Consider the following 20,750-nt stretch of genomic DNA (forward strand, 5'->3'; position numbering starts at 1 on the left):
TTCTGTCTTCACTCTGATACTGAAGTGTGGCAATGTATACGGTTACTCCAACTCTGGCCACCCCACCCCTTTCTCTAAATTGCTCCTATGCAGAGGATCCCTTGCCATTCCATTGTCAGGTAAAAACAGATGCCAGCAGAGGAAGGTACCCCTGACCATTAAAAACTTTTTTTTTTGGACTGGACATGTTGGGGAGGGACATGCACATAGTGTATGAAACAGACAAAATGCACATTATAGCGGTAGGGTAAAGCAGCCACTCTGAATCCCTAAGTGTGTTGGGGCTAAGAGGGAGGGCTGGAAGAAGCCTTGATGGAGACCACGGAGGGGAGCAGGAGCTCATTTCCTCTGCACATTTTAGTTGTTAGAGCTTTGTGTGTTAAAAAAAAAAAAAAAAAAAAAAAAGGTCAAGCATGGATTCACTGAAATTAAGACATGCCAGACAAGCATAGTATTCCTTTGTGGGGTCATGGAGGATAATATGATTCTAATTAAAGTGAGACATTTGACAGTTTCCATGATGGCTTTATAAATTTTTATAAGATTTTAACTGATGACAGCACAATGCAGTAAATTGCTGTTATATTGAAAACCGAACCTATAAGTATTCCCCAAAAGTGCTGATTAATGGATCAGTGTTCCCTTAGAGAAGGGTTTCTAATGGTATGTTATGGTATGCTGGGCTCTCCCCTCTATCCTGTCTTGTTCAACGTTCCTAAAACTTGATGAAGACATAGGTGAAATTCATAACTAGAGGATAACATGAATTTGAAAGGAATATTGAACAAATTAGGTAGAAATATATCAAAACTCAAAAACCTTTCCTCCAAAACCTTTGATGATGCATTGTCACCTGCTACATAAAGTTCAAGCTCCTTAGTACACATTCAAAACCCTCCATTACCTAACACAAATTTCCCTCCCCAGCATTAGCTCCCATTTTCATGGTCCTCATGATTGTGTCAAACTGAACCACATGCTTTCTAACCCTCATGCCATCCTTCTAATTACCTTCTAGCATTTCTGCTGCCTTCAAGGCCCAGCTAAAATGTTCTCTTTCCTGGAAACACTTTCCAATCCTCTGTCAAGAAACAACCTTTTCCTCCTGGGAATCCTATAATATTTTTGATCATCTCTTTTTTTTTTGGCCTCATATCGTGGTGGTGTACCCATCATTTCCTATTCTTTATGAGCTTTAAGGGCAAGAAGCACATATATTATGTCTGCATAAACCCACCTCAGTTGGCATAGGGCATTACTTATACGGAACGAATAAATACTGAATGAATAAATGAATAAAAGAATTTGAATTCTTAATTGGATTATTCAAATAGCTACATTTAACTATCTCAGAAAATTTACTTGTAAAGAAGGATGGAAACTAGCACTGGAAAACCACTGATTCTGCCAGGCATTTTATGAGTGATTTTTAAATCTAATATAATCTAATATAAATGATTTGATTTAATTCATTGGTAAAAGAACTGAAGTCTCAGGCTAAGTAATTTGCTCAATATCACATAGTTGATGCATGTGTTTTAGTTTGCGAGGCTGCAGAAAGCAGATAACCATGAAATGGGTTGGCTTTTAACAATGGGAATGTATTAGTTTATAATTTTGAGGCTGAGAAAAATGTCCAAATCAAGGTGATGCTTTCTTCCCCAAGACTGGTGTTTAGCGATCCTTGGCTACTATGCACCTGGCAAGGCACATGGTGGTATCTGCTGGTCTCTCCCTTCTCTTCCAGTTCCTCTGTATTCATCCCATTTATAAAGGAGTCCAGTAAAAGGATTAGCACCTACACTGGGTCGTGCTTTAACTGAAGTAACCTCATCAAAGAGTCTTACGGTAGGATTACACCCACAGGAATGGATTGGCTTTAAGAATATACAGTTACTAACCACTCCACATGGTGAAGTCAGGACATAAATAAACCCAGATCTGTCTGCTTATATAGCTTGTTTTCCTTTTATTATTCTATACATAGGGAAAAATGTACTTTTAGAAATTTTTGATAAATAAATGGGACAGAAAGCCCTTTGTATCCAAAGTGCTTTGGATTAATTAATTGGATTAATTAACTTGTAGTAATTAATGGTTCAAGAACAGAGTCCTAGACATCTGTAAAAGAAAACCTCAAAGCTCTGCTGAAGTACTCAGAAGGGAGAATCCCCAGGTGTCTCTACAAGTAGATCTATCTCCAATTCCTCTATGACTGAACCTGCTCCAAGCACCTTCACCTGCTCCCATGTCACTTCTCGCTCTCATTGCCATACCTGGCTACCAGGAATACTACTCTGCCTCCACCATAGGTATGGTAGTAGCAGACTCTATTCAAAAAGATTACTGACATCTAAGAGAAAGCATGTTTAATATAATCACATAAACTGTAAAATGTTATGAAAATAGTCAAGTTTCTGAAATTAAAGTTTCTGTTTCAATAGATCAAATGAATAGAGATGAACTTTCATTCCCAGATAACTATATTCTTGCCTCAAGTGAGCTGATAAACTTCATAGATGAATTATTTAGTTTCTTATAGGCACCAGGGCCTCCAGGAGACACATCTCGCTGTCTTCTGAATAAATAAAACTCTCAGAGCCAAATTTCCAGACTGTTTAAGAAGGCCAACAATATCATTCTATATGATTTCTAATAATATTACTGATTTCTTGGATTTAAGAAACAGGCATGTGATAGGGAAGGAGAACTCTTTTATCTATTGATATCTGGAAAAGCAATAATTATACTTCATAAGGAAATTATTAGTTCCATTTAATTACTTAAAAATATCAAGTCACATCAACTATCTTATATACTAAATTTCTAGGTATCTAGATTTTTCATGGCCCCTCTTCATTATAAACACGATTAGATGATATAAATGCATAATCATCTATCTTCATCAGTCCTTTCCTCTCTCTTGCATATTCAGTCTTTGCTATATATCCAGACTCTGTGTTTTCTTCATTCTCCTTTCTTACCAAAAAGTCTACAACTAAATGATATAGTTCTTCTGGTCTGTCTAGAGGGTAAATAGAAGAACAAAGGAATGACTCCTATGAACTGGCCTAGGACCTCTCAAAAGTAGATTTATCAACTTATTTGATCAGAAAATCCTGATCCAATTTCAAGTGATGTTTGTTTTCATACTTTTTTTTTTTAATATGGAACACTTCACAAATTTCCATGTCATCCTTGCGTACGGGCCATGCTAATCTTCTCTGTATCGTTCCAATTTTAGTATATATGCTGCTGAAGTGAGCACTCCATACTTCTTTTGTATTATTCTTTTTCAAGTTAAACTTTCTCTGAGAAACATTTTTGTAAGTTCTACTTGCCTCTTTTGTGTATGCCACCATTGGCTTTTTCCTAACTTTTTAAGGTCCATTTTGTATTAAACTTCTGTCCACATTGTTGTTTGTAACACCTTCCAATTTAGTATCATCTGCAGATTTCATTAACATGCTATTTACTCCCTCTTCCAGATCATTAATAAATGCTGTTTCTTATGTATTAAATTTTGCGGTCGAATACATTTAATTTGCGGTTGTAATTTCAATGCATGTTTTCTAAAGATACAAGGCAGTTAAGAATGGTCTTAACATAGGCTTAAATCCATACCCAGTTTATAGTTATTTTACTATTATGCAATCCATTTGTGTTCTCTAATCAGGACTGTTGTGAGCTTCACTGAAGCAATAATCTATTGATTTTTTCCCCCTCTTTTTCAATACAGTCATCATCTTAGCTTTAAATGCACTGCAATAGCAGAGTTAGAGCTATTGTTGTACTCTAATCCACAGTTATAAAAGGAATTTGTCTTTTTTCTTGGTGGATACTCTTCCACTGATTTAAGTAATTTTCCAAATTAAGAAAATTATTTTATAACCATAACGTTTTATTTTCCTGTGTATAGTATCAATGTTCTAAAAAGACATAGATTCTAGGTCTTTTTCATAAGCAAGTAAATGTAGTATATGTATATAATAGGTATATATAATAGATGTGTATATGTGTGTTGATGAACAAAGAGAGCTAGCTAGATAGACAGATGGATAGACAGACAGATCTGTTCACTGACTCTGATTCCTAGAGAATCTGAGGTGACTTTTGTTTGTTGTTGTTGTTGTTCTTATGGTGGTTTTTGTTTGTTAGTTTTTTGTTTTCAGAAGGACAGTTTATTAGTCTCTCCTCTCACTTATTTCATCCATTCTGACAAACTCCATTCTTTTCATTACCAATCATTTTATAAAGGGTCCATATAATTCCCCCCACTTTCAACTTTTCTTTAGAAATGGTCTTAATCTTCCAGAATGATAAAGGTTTTTTCTCTGGTGAGGAAGTAAAATCAAATACATGTAGGTACATGCCAGGAAGTAATTCAGTGGAAGGAATGTACTACAAAGTGAAGAGGAGAGAAGAGCTAATTATCTAGCATGTCCAAGTAACTGTAACCTCCCCATATGCATACAAACATACTTTTACCTTGGTTTTTTTAAAAATATTTTTTGTCAAAATTTCCTTCACTGCCATATGTCAGAAAAAAATAAGAGTAGAAATAACTGGATAAGTGTTTTAGTTTTTCACTTAGTTAATATTGAGCAAGCCTTACCAAATCTTTGTGGTAAACATTCAGATTTGGAAAAACCTATGGAATTTTTCCAGATGAGTAATCATTATTCAACCTCATTTGACCAGCCTCCTCCTGTCTACACAACCAGTTTGTCTGGACCATTTTTCCATGCAACTTAATTACATAAACCCCTCCAACAGGTTTCAGTATGTCCTCAGCAAGGGTGGAGATTTTCAAGTTTGAAGATAGAAGCTCCAAGAAAATTGAATTTGTCTTCATGAAAGGGGAAACAAGATTGAGAGTCCCCAAGAATAATCTTCAAACTTGAGGAAGTGAGGAAAGTTGGGAATAGAAAGAGGAGACAATGCGACTGGCAAATGAAATACTGTGGGGTTCTCCATCTTTTCTACAAAATATTTAGTAAATCTATGTTGGATTTCAGCAGACTGTCTTTTTTAAAATGAAGTAAGTATAGCAAATTATATGAAAACGGATATAGGTCAACCACTAAGCTTAAGGGGTAAAGCATTTCAAATACAATTGAAGCTCCTTCCTGAATACGAGTGGATTCTTTATGGTGAATGTAGAAAAATTTACATCCTACTTCAAGATTGGTACATGGTGAAAATAAAGGCCTCCCATAGGAATAGCTGATATATGGCATATATGATATTTATGATGGGATCTATATGTGTACACACACACACGCACAAACTTCTATATTGAAAGAAAACTTTAGAGAAAAATATACAAAATCTCTTGCCTAATCTTGCTCATAATATATAGGCAAAATTAATCTCATGCTTTGGTTCCTGAACTCTTTTCCGTTATTTTTATTTTGTAGTATCAAAAGCCTGCACAATCAATTCTCTTGGTGACAGAGAGATAGGTACTGTAACCTTGACGTTAACAACATGTGCCTTAGAATCGGATAAACCTAATTCAAAATCCCAGCACTGCCATAATCTAAATATATGACCTTGGGCAAGACATTTCATTTCTCTCATCAGTAAAATAGTGAAACTATTCATTTCAGGTATTCAAAGTAAAACACTGACTGTATGTATATGGCACATAATGACTGTTCAGTATATGGCCCCTGACTTGACCAATGAGAGGCACTGATTACTCAATCAATATATCCCAGAAAATTCTCTCTCAAAGTCAACATTCATAAAATTTTGTATTTAAAACTCTATATTCCTTAGCAACAGTGCTTTTCTTCTTATTTTAAATACAAGTATAGAATTTCTTCTTTTTTTCCCTCAGGAATCATCTTCTCTTGGTGCGCAAAGATTTCCATGCCCCCTGATTCAGAGAGTTTATCATGTAGTTGTTCCAAAGATGTTTTTTTTCTAATGCATGAGTGAACTCTGCACATTAAGCCTATAAAATAACTGAGTCTCTGGTTATTCTCATAATCTTCCACACAAACCCCCCTCCCACACAACTGTTCCAATGTTAGCTTAATGTTATTAATTTACTTGTGTTGCTATTGAAAATGAATTCTTAATTAAAATGGCCCAATATCACCTGGCTCCCATAGAGTACTACAAGTAATAATCCATGATTTTATATGCACATTGGCTTATATCTACAATTTAACTCTGTTTTGTTTTGTTTTGAGGTAAAAAAAATTGCTATTTCCCCCATTTTAAAATTAAAGATCCTCATTAAAAAAACATGAGCAACTAGAGCTTGTCAACATTTTCATAGGCTGATCACTATTAATTAGATTATTAATTGGATTATTAGAGTTAAATGTACAAACTATAGTACATCATAGAGAGACTTAATAAGTTCATAATCAAATGTGCTATTACTGATCACAATTTATTTTAAAGTCATAAATAGCCAGCAACAGAATAGACTGAGCCAGCCGGTCAGGCTGGAAAAATACTTGATTGTACCCATGTCTCCATGGGATGTGGACAGAAGCACTGAGTTTACAGAATGAGAGCAATGCTTTTCCTTTCTACCTTCCTGTCAAAAATTTTGATAGATAAGGAAAAAGATGAGCAGCAATGAATGGTAGTTTAAACCATGCAAGCATAACAAGTAGTGGAGTACAAGGTGTGCAAGGAATACCTGGTTACTGACTCTTGGGCTGAGAAAGGCAGGGAGAAAAATCACAGATGGTCATGGTTGAAAGGCATTTAACCAGGAATTTTTTTTAATTATGCAAGAAATAAGTTTTCTAAAAATGTCTTCCTGATACCTTTTATACATGGCAGCACAGTACAAAGATAATTTTATCATTTCTGTAATTTTTTAGGTTGATTCATGGAGTGGCTTTCAAGTCTCCTTCTGCGTTCTCTTGTTCCACATGAGGGGAAACATAAATCAACCTAAATATCTTCCTCTGAAGCCCTGGATTATAGAAATTATCAACAAGTAACATTTATTTCACACCTAAGCGTAAATAGTTAAAAAGGATTACTGCTCACTTCCCTCTTCTAGTATTTCAACTCTGCAAGGCCCATAGAGTAGAACATAAGCTGTATGCCAGTCTCTACCACCAGAAAGCCTCAAAACATTAATATCTTCTGGTGTAACAATGCTGATATTATCATCATCAAACGTAATCCCCTTATCTTGTTTCCTTTCCACCCATGATACATAAGGACCTGAAGAACTCCTTAGTACTGCTTCTAAGTCGTAGTATCCACATTTATTGGATCATCAGCAAAAGAAATATTCATACCTAACTTCCTTCTGGAGACTACTGTTTCTGTCACTTGTCTTTGGCTGCTAATTCACTTTTCTATCTTCTAGATCCTTGAGTTTTGATCAAAAAGAGATAATTTTCTTTGAAGTTCTGGTGTATATAGTTCATACACATCCAACATAAGAGAAAACTTAACATTCTTAAGAACTTGGGCATTCACAGACTCCTCTTTATTAACAAAACAAAACAAAACTGAAGCGTCTGAGTAGCCAGGTAAGCAGATAGCGGGTTTATTTTGGAAGATTTGATATACAAAGCATTTCTTTGCAATATGGGAGACTGTTTAGTGATCTCTTCCTGAAGTTGCAAAGAACAGATCAATTAAACTTTTCTTTTTTAGAAGGTGTCACTGCTGACACGGATGAAGAGTCTGTTTCTTTTAACAGATCATCCTCTAAGGCTTCCAGATTTCTTTTGTAGTATTTCCATTGTCTGTATCCACCATTCATTTGCATCCTGTTGAAGATATTATCCTTGTTCACCCTTCTCCACAAACTGTGGAAACCTAAGTACAGTAGAATAACAGGCAGAATACTACAAGAAGTTTTATCTATGAAATCAAACAATTCTCTAAGGGCTGCAATAATATGCTGTACTGAAGCCATTTCCCCTGAAGCTCTCAAGGCACCTGAGTTGAACTTTGAGTTCAGGCACAGACTGGCCTTCATGTAACAAGTGTTACCAAGATCTGTCAGTCCACTTGGTAATTCCATAGCAGATGCTAACTGTTCTTCTGTCATGTCTTCGACGAAGACAGTTTTAGCTGAAGGTTCCTCAGGGACAGCATCTGCTGACCCCATCATTAGTAGAGTCATTCCAGTTTTTATGTTGTTGTTTCCCCAATCATCTCCTTCAATGTTCCTCCTTTTGCTATAATTTTGGCCGACAGGACTCCAGTCAGTGCAAAACACTGAGCCCTGACCACCATTGGAGTTCATCAGTATTCGGTTCTACACCTTCAGGTTTCTCCTTTCCCCATTTTACAGAAACGGAGTAGAGCTGCACGGCAAGGAACAAGGGGAGGCAGTGGTGCAAAGAAGCCTGGCCTGGAAGGGGCTGTGGAGGGAAAGAAGTTAAAAGTAGCTGTTGTGGTGGCTGCCACAATTTAATTCTTAAGACTGGAAATACAAATGGTTTTTATAACAGTGTGTGAGTATTAGTTGGGGGAAACATTAGGACTCTTAATGAAGAGCTATGTTCTCAGGAGGAATTTCACAAGACTGCACAATTGATTCTGGGCTGTATGGGTTGAACATGGAAATGAACAGCCAGGTTAGATTAAAATCTAATTTCGACTGTGATCTATGCATACACAATGTATGTTTTCCTTTGATCTAGCTTATCATCTACTCTTTCAAATATGGACACTTTATGTGTTGGTAAGAAGTCTGGGGTTTTTATTTTAATCTCTTCCTCTTTCATTTGAAATATTTTCTATTCCACTACAAGTAACTTTCAAATTATGAATATATAAGATTTGATATGCTGGCTCAATTATAGCAGGAAAAACTTGGCAAAACTGGTGTAGCCCAAGTTTGGGGTCCCAAATGACATGCATCAGATGGGCCTCTGAAACTGTCCCTCCATCCCAAGTCAATTTCAGTGACATAAAGTTCACATCGAATTTTCTTTCCTTTTCCATCCTTTCATTCGTGGCTTGGCTGAAGGCTCTCAGGAGTCCTTGATGTTCTAACGTACTCTTTACTGTGGTTCTTTATAGCAGAGAGGAAGAAAAGGCACTCATTTCTTGAACTCCAAGCACTCAGAATGCTGGGCACTTTAGCTACCTAAACTCACTTAGTCTTCATCACAGCCTCTGTGAGGGAGACATTCTAACTCCCATTTGCAGATATGGAAAGCTCAAAGAGGTTAAATACGCTGGCTAAAGTCCACAGCTGAGGGCTGTGGCAAACAACGGTGCAGGCTGTAGAGAACACTAGAAAGCCTGGTTGAGGGAGCTCTCTCCTGGGAAGCTGTGCCCGCAGAGAGAAGGGTTGCCTTTTCCCTCAACGTGCACAAACGTTCTGAATGTGCTAGAGGTGGCCCCAGCCTGACTGAAATCTAGATCTGTTGGATTTTAAAGCCTATGTTCTGTCTGCTATTCTATGCTACTTCTCTAAGAACTACTGTGTTTCCTGTATCCTGAAGAAATGCTTTTTAAACACCTAGAAGCACCAGGCCCCGAAATGCCCTCCCCAGACAAGGGCAGCAGACCATCCAGCCACTCACGTTATGTGGTACCCTCACTCTATAGACAGTTTACAAAAATGGCTGCAATCATTTCCTTCTGTGTATCCACAACCTTGGCAATGTGTCAATGCATCTCCTCACATTAACAGAGAGAACTATTTCCCCACCCTTTCAATCTGGGCCAGTCTCTTGCCTACTTTGGCCCATAGCATGCTGTGGAGGTGATGGTGTGCCAGTTCCAAGCCTAGGCCTCCAGAGCTCTTGGTTGTCTGCTCACCCCCATGGACCGCTTCCCAGCCACCAAATGAGTAAACCCAGGATAACCTGCTGGAGGACGAGAGGCTACACGCAGCAAAGACGAACCATTCTATCCAAGGCCACCCTAGTTCAGCTGACTGCAGGTCGATAAGCCCCACCCAGATTGGCCACATTTGCTCCAGATTAGCAGAAACACCCAGTTGACCCATGGACTCGTGAACTAAATAAGTGGTTGTTTATTTAAGTCACTTTATTTTGGGGCGGCTTGTTACATGGCAACTGATATAGTCACTGATGTGGTTTATCTTTTCACAGAAACGCCCTTCTTCATCCTTCTAAAACTGCTACATCTTAGCTGGCGCAGAACTGTCTCCCCCGCAAAGTACTTGTCTCCTCACCTCTGAGCCCTTCTCCCTGCTGGGGAAACTGAAATACCAGATTCTGCCCCTCACATTTCTGCTCCGAACCATCAACACCAGATTTTCCCTGATTTTATCCCCCTGGATACTCTTGCCATCTGTCTTTGGCTAAGAGGGTGGACAGAGATCTGATGGGGTTCTCCTAGTCCTCTTTTACTCTCTGGTGCTGCAGAAACCTGTTCTGAAGAATTTAATACCAACTTTTGCACTATTTTTTTTTTCTCTTGTGTTGGTCCACCTGCAGCCTTTCTTTCTTTTTCAAGCCTGGAGGTGCACCCACGCCACAAGTTCACAGTGACATGTTCACTTTGCTTTATAGCTGGTCTCTCCCCTGATCTTTCCAAATTTGACTTGCCTAGAATAAAGATCCTGGCTGTCTCTAGCAGCATCCTTGACCTTCCCTAACTGCTAGATAAACACATGGAAAGGAGCTCACAGGAGGCACGTTTCCCATTCCCATGCCCTTATTCTCTTGGGGTTACTACCATCCCTCCCACCCCCCACTCCTCCAGGTGAGTGAAGTCTGATCCATTAACTAATAGACCAGCAGGGACGGACCAAGGTTCTTGGGCTTTGATTGCCTTTTGGGCAAATGTAGCTTGGTGGAGGGCACAGTGGCAAATGGAGACTTCTCTGCTCCATGCTTGACCCCCACATACTGAGCCTTGGTTCCTCTATTCTCGCTTTTTCCAGTGCTGTGCCAAACACTGGCAGCCTAACTCTCCAAGGAGGTGGCACAGCTAGACATGGGTTATGTCCAGTGTGTCCTGGTGTGGGCTGAAGCAGGAAGTGGGGTGGCATTTGACTGTGGGGGTATCTAAGTTCACCACTGCTTTCTATCCTTGCCATTATCTACAAAACTCTCTGCCCTACCTTTAAACCTAGATAGTAATTCAATTAAGGAATTAGAGATGACACTTACCAGGTGGTAGACAGTGTGACAAAGTAGTGGCCCTGCCTTCCAAGGTCTAACCATTAGAAATTCAAGTCTAATCATAGCACCCTACTGTCTCAAGCACTTTAATAGACTTGCACTGTTCTGGGCTAAAGATAAAGTCCTTAAAAAGGTCTGCAAGGCCTTGTGAGCTCTGGGCCCTTCTGAACGTAGCAGCATTACCTTGTGCCACTGTCTCCCATATTCTCTCTGCGGTGCCGTGGTGAGATTTCTGTCTATCACACTGCCATTGGTTCATCCTGCTTAGAACCTATTCTTCTGCTCTTTCTGCTTAGTTACCAGCTATATCTTTCAGAGCTCAGGTCAACTGTCATTTCCACAGGAAACATTTCCTTACCTCAGATCAAGCCAAATCCCCTTATTACAGGCTGTCGTACACCATGTCCTTTACTTGAAGCACTTTTGTATTTATATTTATTTGTGTGATTATTTGATTAATCTGCTGTCTCCCTTACTAGACAATAAGCTCTTCACCATTGAATCCTGAGCTCATAGAAGGCCCAGTACTCACTTAGCACCTCTGTCATATTTGCTAATAAATGAGTGAATGAATAGGAAGGTACCTAACAGTACTAATTGTTAGTGATTCTTCTCCAGTTTTTAAGTCACCGATGCTGAAACCTGCTTCTCTGACACCATCCTCTTCTCCTATGTAGGACACACAGAGAAAATTAAGGCTATTCAAAAGCAAGAGATTTAATACATTTTGTTTGTTTATTTACTTATTTAATATATTTTAGATTGAAAGCAGAAGGAAAACTATTCAAGGTTGGAATTGTTTATATGCCACATTGCCTATTCTTATGCTGGTTTTTAAAATTATAAGCACAATTTGAAACTATAATGACACTTTTTAATTTTCTCATACTGGTAGTTATTGATCTGCATTCATATCTTAACAGGAAATGGTAGTGAATTCAGGAAAAGTCTATTTAACCTGCATGGTATTAAAAAATTGCTGAAATAGCTTAGCTCTGTACACTGTGCCATTGACCTTACTAAGCAGGTATGTTAACCACTTAAATATATAATTTTCTACAGGCGCTTTTGGTAAAAAAAAAATTCTTTCTTCTTTTTTCACATCTTCCAGCAAACCTCATTATCCTTCTTGTGACCCTGTAGGCATTTCATTTTCTTCTGTCTTGTTTGCAAGTTTTATAATATTAATTGTATCTCCTGCCTCAGGAAGGGTTGCTTGGCTACTACTCTATATTTTTAGAGTATGAATTCTTTTACTTCTCCATCACCACCTTGAATAATGAAGCTTAAGGCATTTTCAAAGAGCCAGACATAATTAAAATCTCTTATCTTTGGTTAAGTACAGCAAGAGTTATTCTCATTTGGGAGACCAAAGGGAATATACATGGGAGAATATGTATGAATTTTGAATATTGTTGAAACAATTAAAATAAGGTCATAAGGTGTTAGTCACTATCAAACTGGAGGAAGGACGCTGTCACAAATAGGGGGCTGGCTTGACAGGTAGGTAGGAGTAAACAAGAAATCTTTTAGTTAGAGTCAGGATGCCCAAGGAACAGACTATCGGCTTTAGTTGACTTCCCCACTTCTTGAGATGGCTCCCTCATCTGTTTGCTCATTGTTTTTTGTTTGTTTTGTTTTTCCTTTAGGAGGCACCGAGAACCAAACCTGGGACCTCTCGTGTGGGAGGCGGGCGCTCAACTGCTTGAGCCACATCCACTCCCCTATTTGTCAACTTTAAGAATTGTCCAGTAGAGGAAAAATACTTAATGGTGGAAATTTTGCAGTGGATATTGAAGTCTATGAGACAGCAAAATGTTGAGCAATAGTCACTGCAAGATTTATTTAACAAACGTTTTTGAAATTATCTATTAAATTCCAGGCATTGTGCATGATTCTGTGTAGGAGGCATGAAATGGAATAAAACAACACCCCTGCTTCTGAGGACCTTGAAGTCTTATCTACCTGAACACAGAAAGGCATTTGCCTGCATTAGCCTTTCCCAAAGTGGGCTTCAATTATGGGATGGTACAAGAGATTACTACAGGGCTTCACAGAGCCTTTAACACATTAATGAACACTGGGGATCACTTCTAAGGGTGGGTAGACTATGCAGTGTTTCCCAAACTTCTTTGAACACAGTATCCTGAGTTTAGTTTTTGCAGTTGTTTGGTTTGGTTTTGGGTGGAACAGCTTGTGAACTTGTGAGACTAGTATAGCCTGGAACAGACTGTGAAAATCCTGATATCAAAAACTAGAGCTATGTATGGACTTTAAAGAATTTTGGGAATCTCTTCATTAAAAATGTATTAAGCGCTTCAGTCAGTATCCACTGAGAAATGGCATTAGGTTCTATATTGGCAGCTTTCAAAGTCAGGGTCCCTTCTTAGCAGCATTATTCATAATAGCCCCAAAGTGGAGACAACCCAAATGTCCATCAACTGCTGATAAACAAAGATAAAGAAAATGTGGTATATCCACATAATGGAATATTATTAAGTTGTAAAAAAGAATGAAGTATTGATACAAGTTATAATCTGGGTGTTACTTGAAAGCATATAGAGTACTAAATGAAAGAAGAAGCCACACACAAATGGCCATGTGTCATATGATCTCATTTATATGAAATGTCCATAAAAGGCAAATCCATGGAGATACAAAGAACATTAAGTGGTGGCCAGAGGCTGGGGGGAGGGAGGAAACTCCCTCTGTGCTAATGGGCACAGAGGTTTTTTTAGGGGTGATTAAAATGTTCTGGAAATAGGTAATGGTGACAGTTGCACAACCTTGTGAAATGCTATAAAAATCACTGAATTGTACCCTTTAAAAGGGTGAGCTTTATGGTATATGAATTTTATTGTGATGAAAAAAATCCAGGGCTCATATCAAATGGCCATCCCTCCATTATAATAAAAATTGAGAAAAACATGACTTTTTCTTGTCAGCAATTGTATTTAATGAAGATACTAGATGTTATTTACAGAAGATATACATACATACAATTCCTGAACATTTATTGTAGCCTAATTGTGAAAACAGGAAAAAATGTACTCCAAAATTACATACTAAACAAAATAAATAAAAAGAAATTGTTTGGCACAATATTTATTATATAGCAAATAAATAACTCCATACCATTGATTGCATGAACTATTTACAGTCTTTTTGAAAGTGCAAAACAACTGTTGAAAATTAAGATATTTGTAATAATGTTTAAGTCCAGAAAATATGCTTTTTTTTTTAATCAGTAACAATAATGTGTAGCCAATAGTAAAGGTTTTTAATGCCCAGGAAAATACTTTAATTTTGAAAAATGTCTTGTGTATATTGTGCTCTTCTGAAATGTTATTCTATTTTGACGCTGGCAATTTTAAGAACCTTGGAGTTTCTTATTGGAATTCTTATGCATATAATCCTGATTTGTAAATTTTAAAAAGTTACATTGTAAACATAAATATTACTCTATATATCATTCAGAAATTACATACCAGTCCTTCCTAAGTTGTACAAATAGCCACAATGTTTTATAGTAAGATGGTCAGGTTCTATTCCTTTAGAGGTAAGACTAAGAAGATAGAAGAATACAACCTATAATTTGGATATCTATATGGATCCCTCAATACCTTCCCCAAACCCCACACTCCATATCAAGATCTTGAACTAAAAATTGTGAAACTCTATATTGATTTACCACATATATCCAAATCAATTCATTTGTAGCACATCTTACCCTGTAAACTCTTTGAGAAAAAATATCAGGCTTTTGACACTTCTTTTGACAATGGTATTTCTACTATACTTATGTGGGCCTTATTTTATATTTCAACAAAGAAGATGGCACGCTTGGAAATGAAACAGGGTGACTACCAACAGGATTCCCAAACTAGAGTGTGCAAGCTTTATGCAGGTCAAATAATTCCTTCTCTTGTCAAGTAGCTGGTAAGCTGAATGCTGCCCTGAGATGTCTCAGGATTTGTTTTTGCTTGTTTTGTAGAATTCTCTAGTGGCAATACAGTCTGTAGTAGTATAAATGGCATTTTTAACACATTGTGGACTGGAGACAAACCATTGTTCTGGGCACTTTAAATGTTTATGGTCGACGAGGCTCTAATCTGTGTGACAGCTGTGATAAAGTTCTCTGGTTGTCAATCACATTTAATTGCCGTACATAACTCCGGACATCCTGATGGTTTTTATTACCTTGAGCTGCATCAAGATCTGTTGAAAGAGGAAAAGGGCAGAATTGACTTTCCATAATATAAGCATATAAGAGACAGCTTAATTTTCTCCAACTACTCACTACATTTATCATAGATTCCTGGGTTCCATCAAGACCTTTCCACACTCACATTCCCTGAAATGAAATGGTTGGTTCATCTCCATTCTTGCTCCCTTCCCTAGAATCACCTCTTTTGATCATTTTACTTTGCATCGCATGTTTTTAAAAAAAAAAAAACAAATAAAAATGAAAGCATCAGCCTGATAGTCCCTGGTTACAGATTAAAATTGTTTCGCCTTACCCACCCACCTCTGTCTCACACAGCATGCCTCTTTGTTCCAGCTAAGGCTAATGGTGAAAGGGACAGTTTCATTAGCTCCTGACAAAAGCACTTAACACCTGGACCAAACTGAAGCAAGCCAGTGAGACTATATAGTCCCGGCTCCTCTTTCCTTGCACACCATCTACAGTATTCCTGCCCTCCACTCAGCCTGCCTTTGCGGTGCCAGGCCTGGCCTGCCCGGATTCATGTACCAAAGAGTTCCTGCCTATAAAGGAAATGCGCCTTTTAGAGGCTGTCCATATTCAGAAACAAAACTCCAGCTGGCGGGCTAATGTTCTAACTTCTGCTAGCCCTTTGATTCTCTGATGCTACTAGATCTGAAAACCCAGTTGCTATTCTACTCTAAGCCACACCCAAGCAGGTGAACAACGGCAGCTATCAGGGGCTTAACTGATTTATCTAAAACCAGGGCTGAAAAAAGAATCAAATGCCCACGTCCCCATGTCAGGAATATACATGAATGAGGAAGGCCAAAACCGACAGCAGAGAACTGGAAACAGGGCCCTTCAGAAGCGACTCCTCAGGTCCTGCATGTTGCTGCCCCATGGGAATCTGCCCCAAAGTTGCCAGATTTCCCTATTTTTCTAGAGAAACTAGAAATCTGAGTTTCTTTCCTGTGAATTCTCCCAATTTTTAAATGGTGACACTATTTCACAATACAAGGGGGGGAAATGTCTTGTTTAAACCCAACCAAACCTCCCAGGGGCCCAAGGGCCACCTTGGTCCCAGGGGACCCCAGTGTGGGGCCTCTGGTCCAAAGGACCCTGGGCGTGGCCGAACCAGGGCCTGCACTCCCAGCAGTGTTATTTCCGCCACCGCACACTGCTTTCTGCAGTCCACTTACTCCTCTCAGAGCCACACACCCCAAGACAATTAGAATGCCATCTGCATTAGGGTTCAAGGGGAGTGTTGCTGTTCTGAACTCAGAAAAGCAGAGAGAAGATACAAAGGCTATAAGAAGAAACGCATCAGTATAATTATCACATATAAATAATACCATAGTGAACTGGAGAACACATTGTGCTTAATTTCCTTGCTTCTCACTGGCAGTGTACTCTACATGTACAATATGCTGTAATTACATTGTACATATTCCCACAATGTTTATGAAGAATCTGTTCCTATAGCTTTATCTATAGATTGTTGACTTCAGAGCTGAGCAGCTGTTGTTTACCAGCAGTTACTGATAACTTCAACAAATGCACTGAAGACTTTTTAAAAATAAGGTCTCCCCTCCCCACTTCTCTAGGAGAAGATGTAGGAGAATGTAGGATTTACTACCAAAGGGATTTAAAGAACGAAAACCATAATATTCTATCATGGTTCTCTGGTTCTTGGACTTCCTTGAGAACCCTCTCAACACTTGAGCCTTCTCAGGCATCCACATCTTGCTACAGCCTCAAGAGTTCCCTGGGCCGCCTCAAAGGCCATGGCTCCTGGAATATAAACCTCTGTTGTAGACTGGTGTCACTTATATATTCTCATAGTCACCTGTAGAACTACTTTATGATCACATATTTTTACATACAGTATGTTATTATGTGAAGAAATATGAGGCATTTTAATTCTGGAGAAACCCACATAGGAATGCAAGACTATTCACATTTTGGAAGTGAGAGAAAACATGATCATTTGAATTAATTTCTTAAAGGTCTACATGCTCCCCAAGTCAAGCTTTTTTTCCTAGGTTTCTTTTCCTTTTCACATTAACCATGAGCATTTAATAGTTCTGTGTTAGCACACCCTGGCTTTGGGCCAGTCCTGTATTTGGAAGAGCAAAGAGCTCTAATAAAATGAGAGCCTTTTCATCCCTTTGCCCCAGATTTGTTGGGGCAAATGGTACTGGTGGCCTCACAGTCATGTACATGTCAGATGATCATGCTGAGTTAATAAACCAAATTTCTTCAAGTGCCTCATGCAGTTAAGTGAACACAAAACTTTACAGTGTCCACCCTCCTCACTCCCAGTTCACCTTGAGTGAACCAGGGTTCCAACCCCCAGCCCCCATCCCCCCGCTGCCTGAGCCCCAAGGGAGACACCAGTTCTCCTCTGGAGCCACAAAGCAACTTAACTGACATTAAAATTGTTATCATTAGTAATATTTTTATATTAAAGCATGACATGTTTGTATTTAAAAAGAACACCTTAAATTTACTGGGAAATACTCAGAAATACAGTGTGAATTCCTACTATACGACCTTTTACAAATATGCTGCAAACATTAATGTATTCTTGGAACACACTAAGAGACAATAAATATTATCTTTCCCAGTTTTTAAACGATAGAACTGACTCATTAAGAGTTGATGTGAGTTTCTCAACATCAAGCAATGAATCATAAAGAGGGTTGGCTTGGGGCAGGATTTACTGGCAATCATGCTTGTCTCTAGCCACCACATTGGAAAGAGCAAATTAATTGTCTTCAATTCATTCATAATATGATATTCCTATGGTTATTTTCCAGTCTTAAATGAAAATATTTTCTAGTTTTGCAACAACAAATCTTTAAAACCACAAGCCCCCATCCTATAAAATTCATAGCCCAAAGTGTCTCTATCACAATTAAATGTTGTCCAGATTCCTAGTGTTTCTCAGTGTTCTCATTAAAATGAACGTAATCACCAAGATCTACTTTGCAGCATGCAGCGGAATTTAACTTACTGAAGGGTTGGCTTCTGCAGTATCTCACTGTTCTGGCTGTATTTGCAATCATGCGCTAAAAAGAATAAACAAAAGAAAGACAGAGAAAAGAAAAGTAAGCTTAGTGTATAACTCAAAAAGGAAAACAAACCATTACTTACTTCAGCAATACTTGGTATCATGAGAAACATCATGCTCTGATATGTCTACTATCTGGAGGCAACTCGTTGATGCATAACCTATTTAATTACTTTAAAGAGTGACCCACACTCACACATACAAGGCATTTTTGAGGTCAGGAATCTTAATAACACAACTCTGGTCTCATTGTTTGCTTGTTCGTCAAGGAGTAAAAAGCAGTGTCCTGATTCTGACACTACCTTAGTGTTCATGACTAGTACTCACCTTCCCTGCTTGAGGGCAGAGGAATAAATCTGCAAGAAAATTTTGGACTAGCCTAGATATGGAGAAGGTTAGCTCATCAAGGGCTTCATGGTAAACAACTGAGGCTCAGAAATGAGATATTAAATTAAATTGACTGAACAATCATAATCAAAATATTCTACCTCTAAATGTTTGCTGCACACTGTGGATTACTCACCTTTCTAACTGATCAGCAAGAGGGTATGTTTTAATGTTACCCTAGTTATTTTAATAGTTATTTAATCTTATTTAATTTTAATATTATTTCTTCCCTTCCTCTCTTCCTCCTTTCCTTCCTTCCTCTTTTTTTCTTTCTGCATATACATTTTAGAAAATCAAAAACAGAAAATGTTAAGAACAAGGTAAAATCACCTAGGATATCACTTCATGGGGTAACCACATTAATATTTTGGTACATTTCCTTTTAACTTTTGAAATATATAAACCATATTTTTTAAAAAATTGAAGTCATTCCATGCATATGGGATTTTATTTTTAATTAAAACTTTTTCACATTGATTTGACTATTTCCCATGTCATCTACATTTCAAAACATTTTGAAAATGAGAATGTCCTAAATCATATGGATGGAAAATAACTTATTTAGCCTTTGCTAACTTTGTCATTAAGTGCTCCTAATTTCCTTGTAAAGTTTTGCAGGAAGGACTTTTGCAGTAAAGTGTTAAAAGGAAATCTTTTGTGCTATACTCAACTTAGTCATAAACGAAGAAAAGAGAAATAAATGAAGGACAGAAATGTGGCCCCTAACCCATGAGTCAAAACACTGGTGAGACCTAAGCACCATTCCTTAGTCAAGTTAAAAATTTCTTGCTATCGGTATTCTAACTGTAGCTGGGACCCCGCCCCCCCCACCCCCAGTCCCTGCCTGTTGTTTCAGTACACCTTCCCTGGTCAGACCCTAAGGGAACCCAAAGGTATGGTGGATCAATTGTAATGCAAGCAGGAAACCCAAAAGGCTCTACCCCAGGAAAGGGTCTCTCTAGTCTCTGAGCAGTTATGGAATGCCAGTCCTCACTTTCTTCTCTCTTGGACCCTTGGCTTGCCCAAGTATAGAAAATGGAAGAAAGAAAGAAAGAAAATCAACTCATTTGGCAGGAAAAGAATTTACAGAAAAATCAGAACCTTACAAATGTATCTATGTGACTGTTCACATTACCATGCTTAGTACAAGTGCTTTGAGGACTGGCAAGCACTAAGTGACACTGGTCTGCATTGGACAATTTTGCCTACAGAGTCAATAGGAAAAGTTTGGATTTCACTTTCATAAAGGATCCAAAAGCTGGCACGTCTGTTGATCATCATGAGAAATATATTACAAATACCTTTAAGAAAATGTAACTTACAATGTATAATTAGCCTCTGATATATGAAGCCCTGAAATAAACAGTAACTATGATGATTTTCCTGCTAATTTACTTTAAGTTGTTTTTTCACTTCTTTAAAGGCTTTGCATCCAAAGGGCACAAATATATTCCATGGAGGATTATTGTAATTCTTCAGATATTGAATGGAGTGTAATTACAGAAAACCCTGGGAAATGCTGCCAGTGTGCTCCTCTGAAGAATAATCAAACAATTAGCAGGGGTCAGAGAACTCTTCGTATACCATTTTGTAGGGAATAATTGTTCTGCTTTTTAGTTTTAAAAGCTAAAACATTTCATTCTGACTTCAGTTTTAGACTACTCTTTTTAGCTATACTCTGAGGCTTCATAATTTTTAGCTCATTATGTAGTTTAAAATGTGAGAACAATTGTTTAAATCAGTAATATTCAACTCTGGAGTTCATTCTACCTTTCTAAATCTTTGATTAATTTTAACAATGGTTTAAATTTTGACATATCCTTTTTAATTGTATTCAAAGATAACTTCAGGTTTAACTTTGAAATCCAAATCTGGCTTTGCAATGAGGTCCATTCTTTTCCTTTGTGAGACCTGCACAATAACGTTGAGATAGTATAAACCCTGAGGAGCGGTGTGTGAACCCCGCTAGCTTCTGGAT

The 20,750-nt window shown here is 38.0% G+C and overlaps 1 protein-coding gene, 1 long non-coding RNA gene, 1 other non-coding gene and 1 pseudogene across 15 annotated transcripts in view; 1 reads left to right on the forward strand and 3 right to left on the reverse strand.

The window, feature by feature from the left end:
- LOC139439315 (uncharacterized) overlaps positions 1-20,750 on the forward strand; it is a 30,787-nt gene that overhangs the window by 6,399 nt on the left and 3,638 nt on the right. The window lies entirely within an intron of this gene.
- LOC111760086 (U6 spliceosomal RNA) lies at positions 3,162-3,268 on the reverse strand. Its single transcript, XR_002793883.1, has one exon. It is a non-coding gene; the product is annotated as a U6 spliceosomal RNA (small nuclear RNA).
- LOC101446530 (ubiquitin carboxyl-terminal hydrolase 14 pseudogene) lies at positions 7,013-9,961 on the reverse strand (annotated as a pseudogene).
- RAPGEF4 (Rap guanine nucleotide exchange factor 4) overlaps positions 14,038-20,750 on the reverse strand; it is a 339,975-nt gene continuing 333,262 nt past the window's right edge. For all 13 annotated transcript variants that reach the window (XM_012518928.4, XM_004476786.5, XM_004476785.4 and 10 more), the window contains 2 exons: positions 18,329-18,383; positions 14,038-15,323 (listed from right to left, as the gene is read on the reverse strand). In XM_012518928.4, the coding sequence (XP_012374382.1) occupies positions 15,196-15,323; positions 18,329-18,383 (183 nt within the window). In that variant the 3' untranslated portion in view covers positions 14,038-15,195. The remainder of the gene's footprint in view (positions 15,324-18,328; positions 18,384-20,750) is intronic.

The sequence above is a fragment of the Dasypus novemcinctus genome, chromosome 7, assembly GCF_030445035.2.
Source record: "Dasypus novemcinctus isolate mDasNov1 chromosome 7, mDasNov1.1.hap2, whole genome shotgun sequence".
Lineage (NCBI taxonomy): Eukaryota > Metazoa > Chordata > Mammalia > Cingulata > Dasypodidae > Dasypus > Dasypus novemcinctus.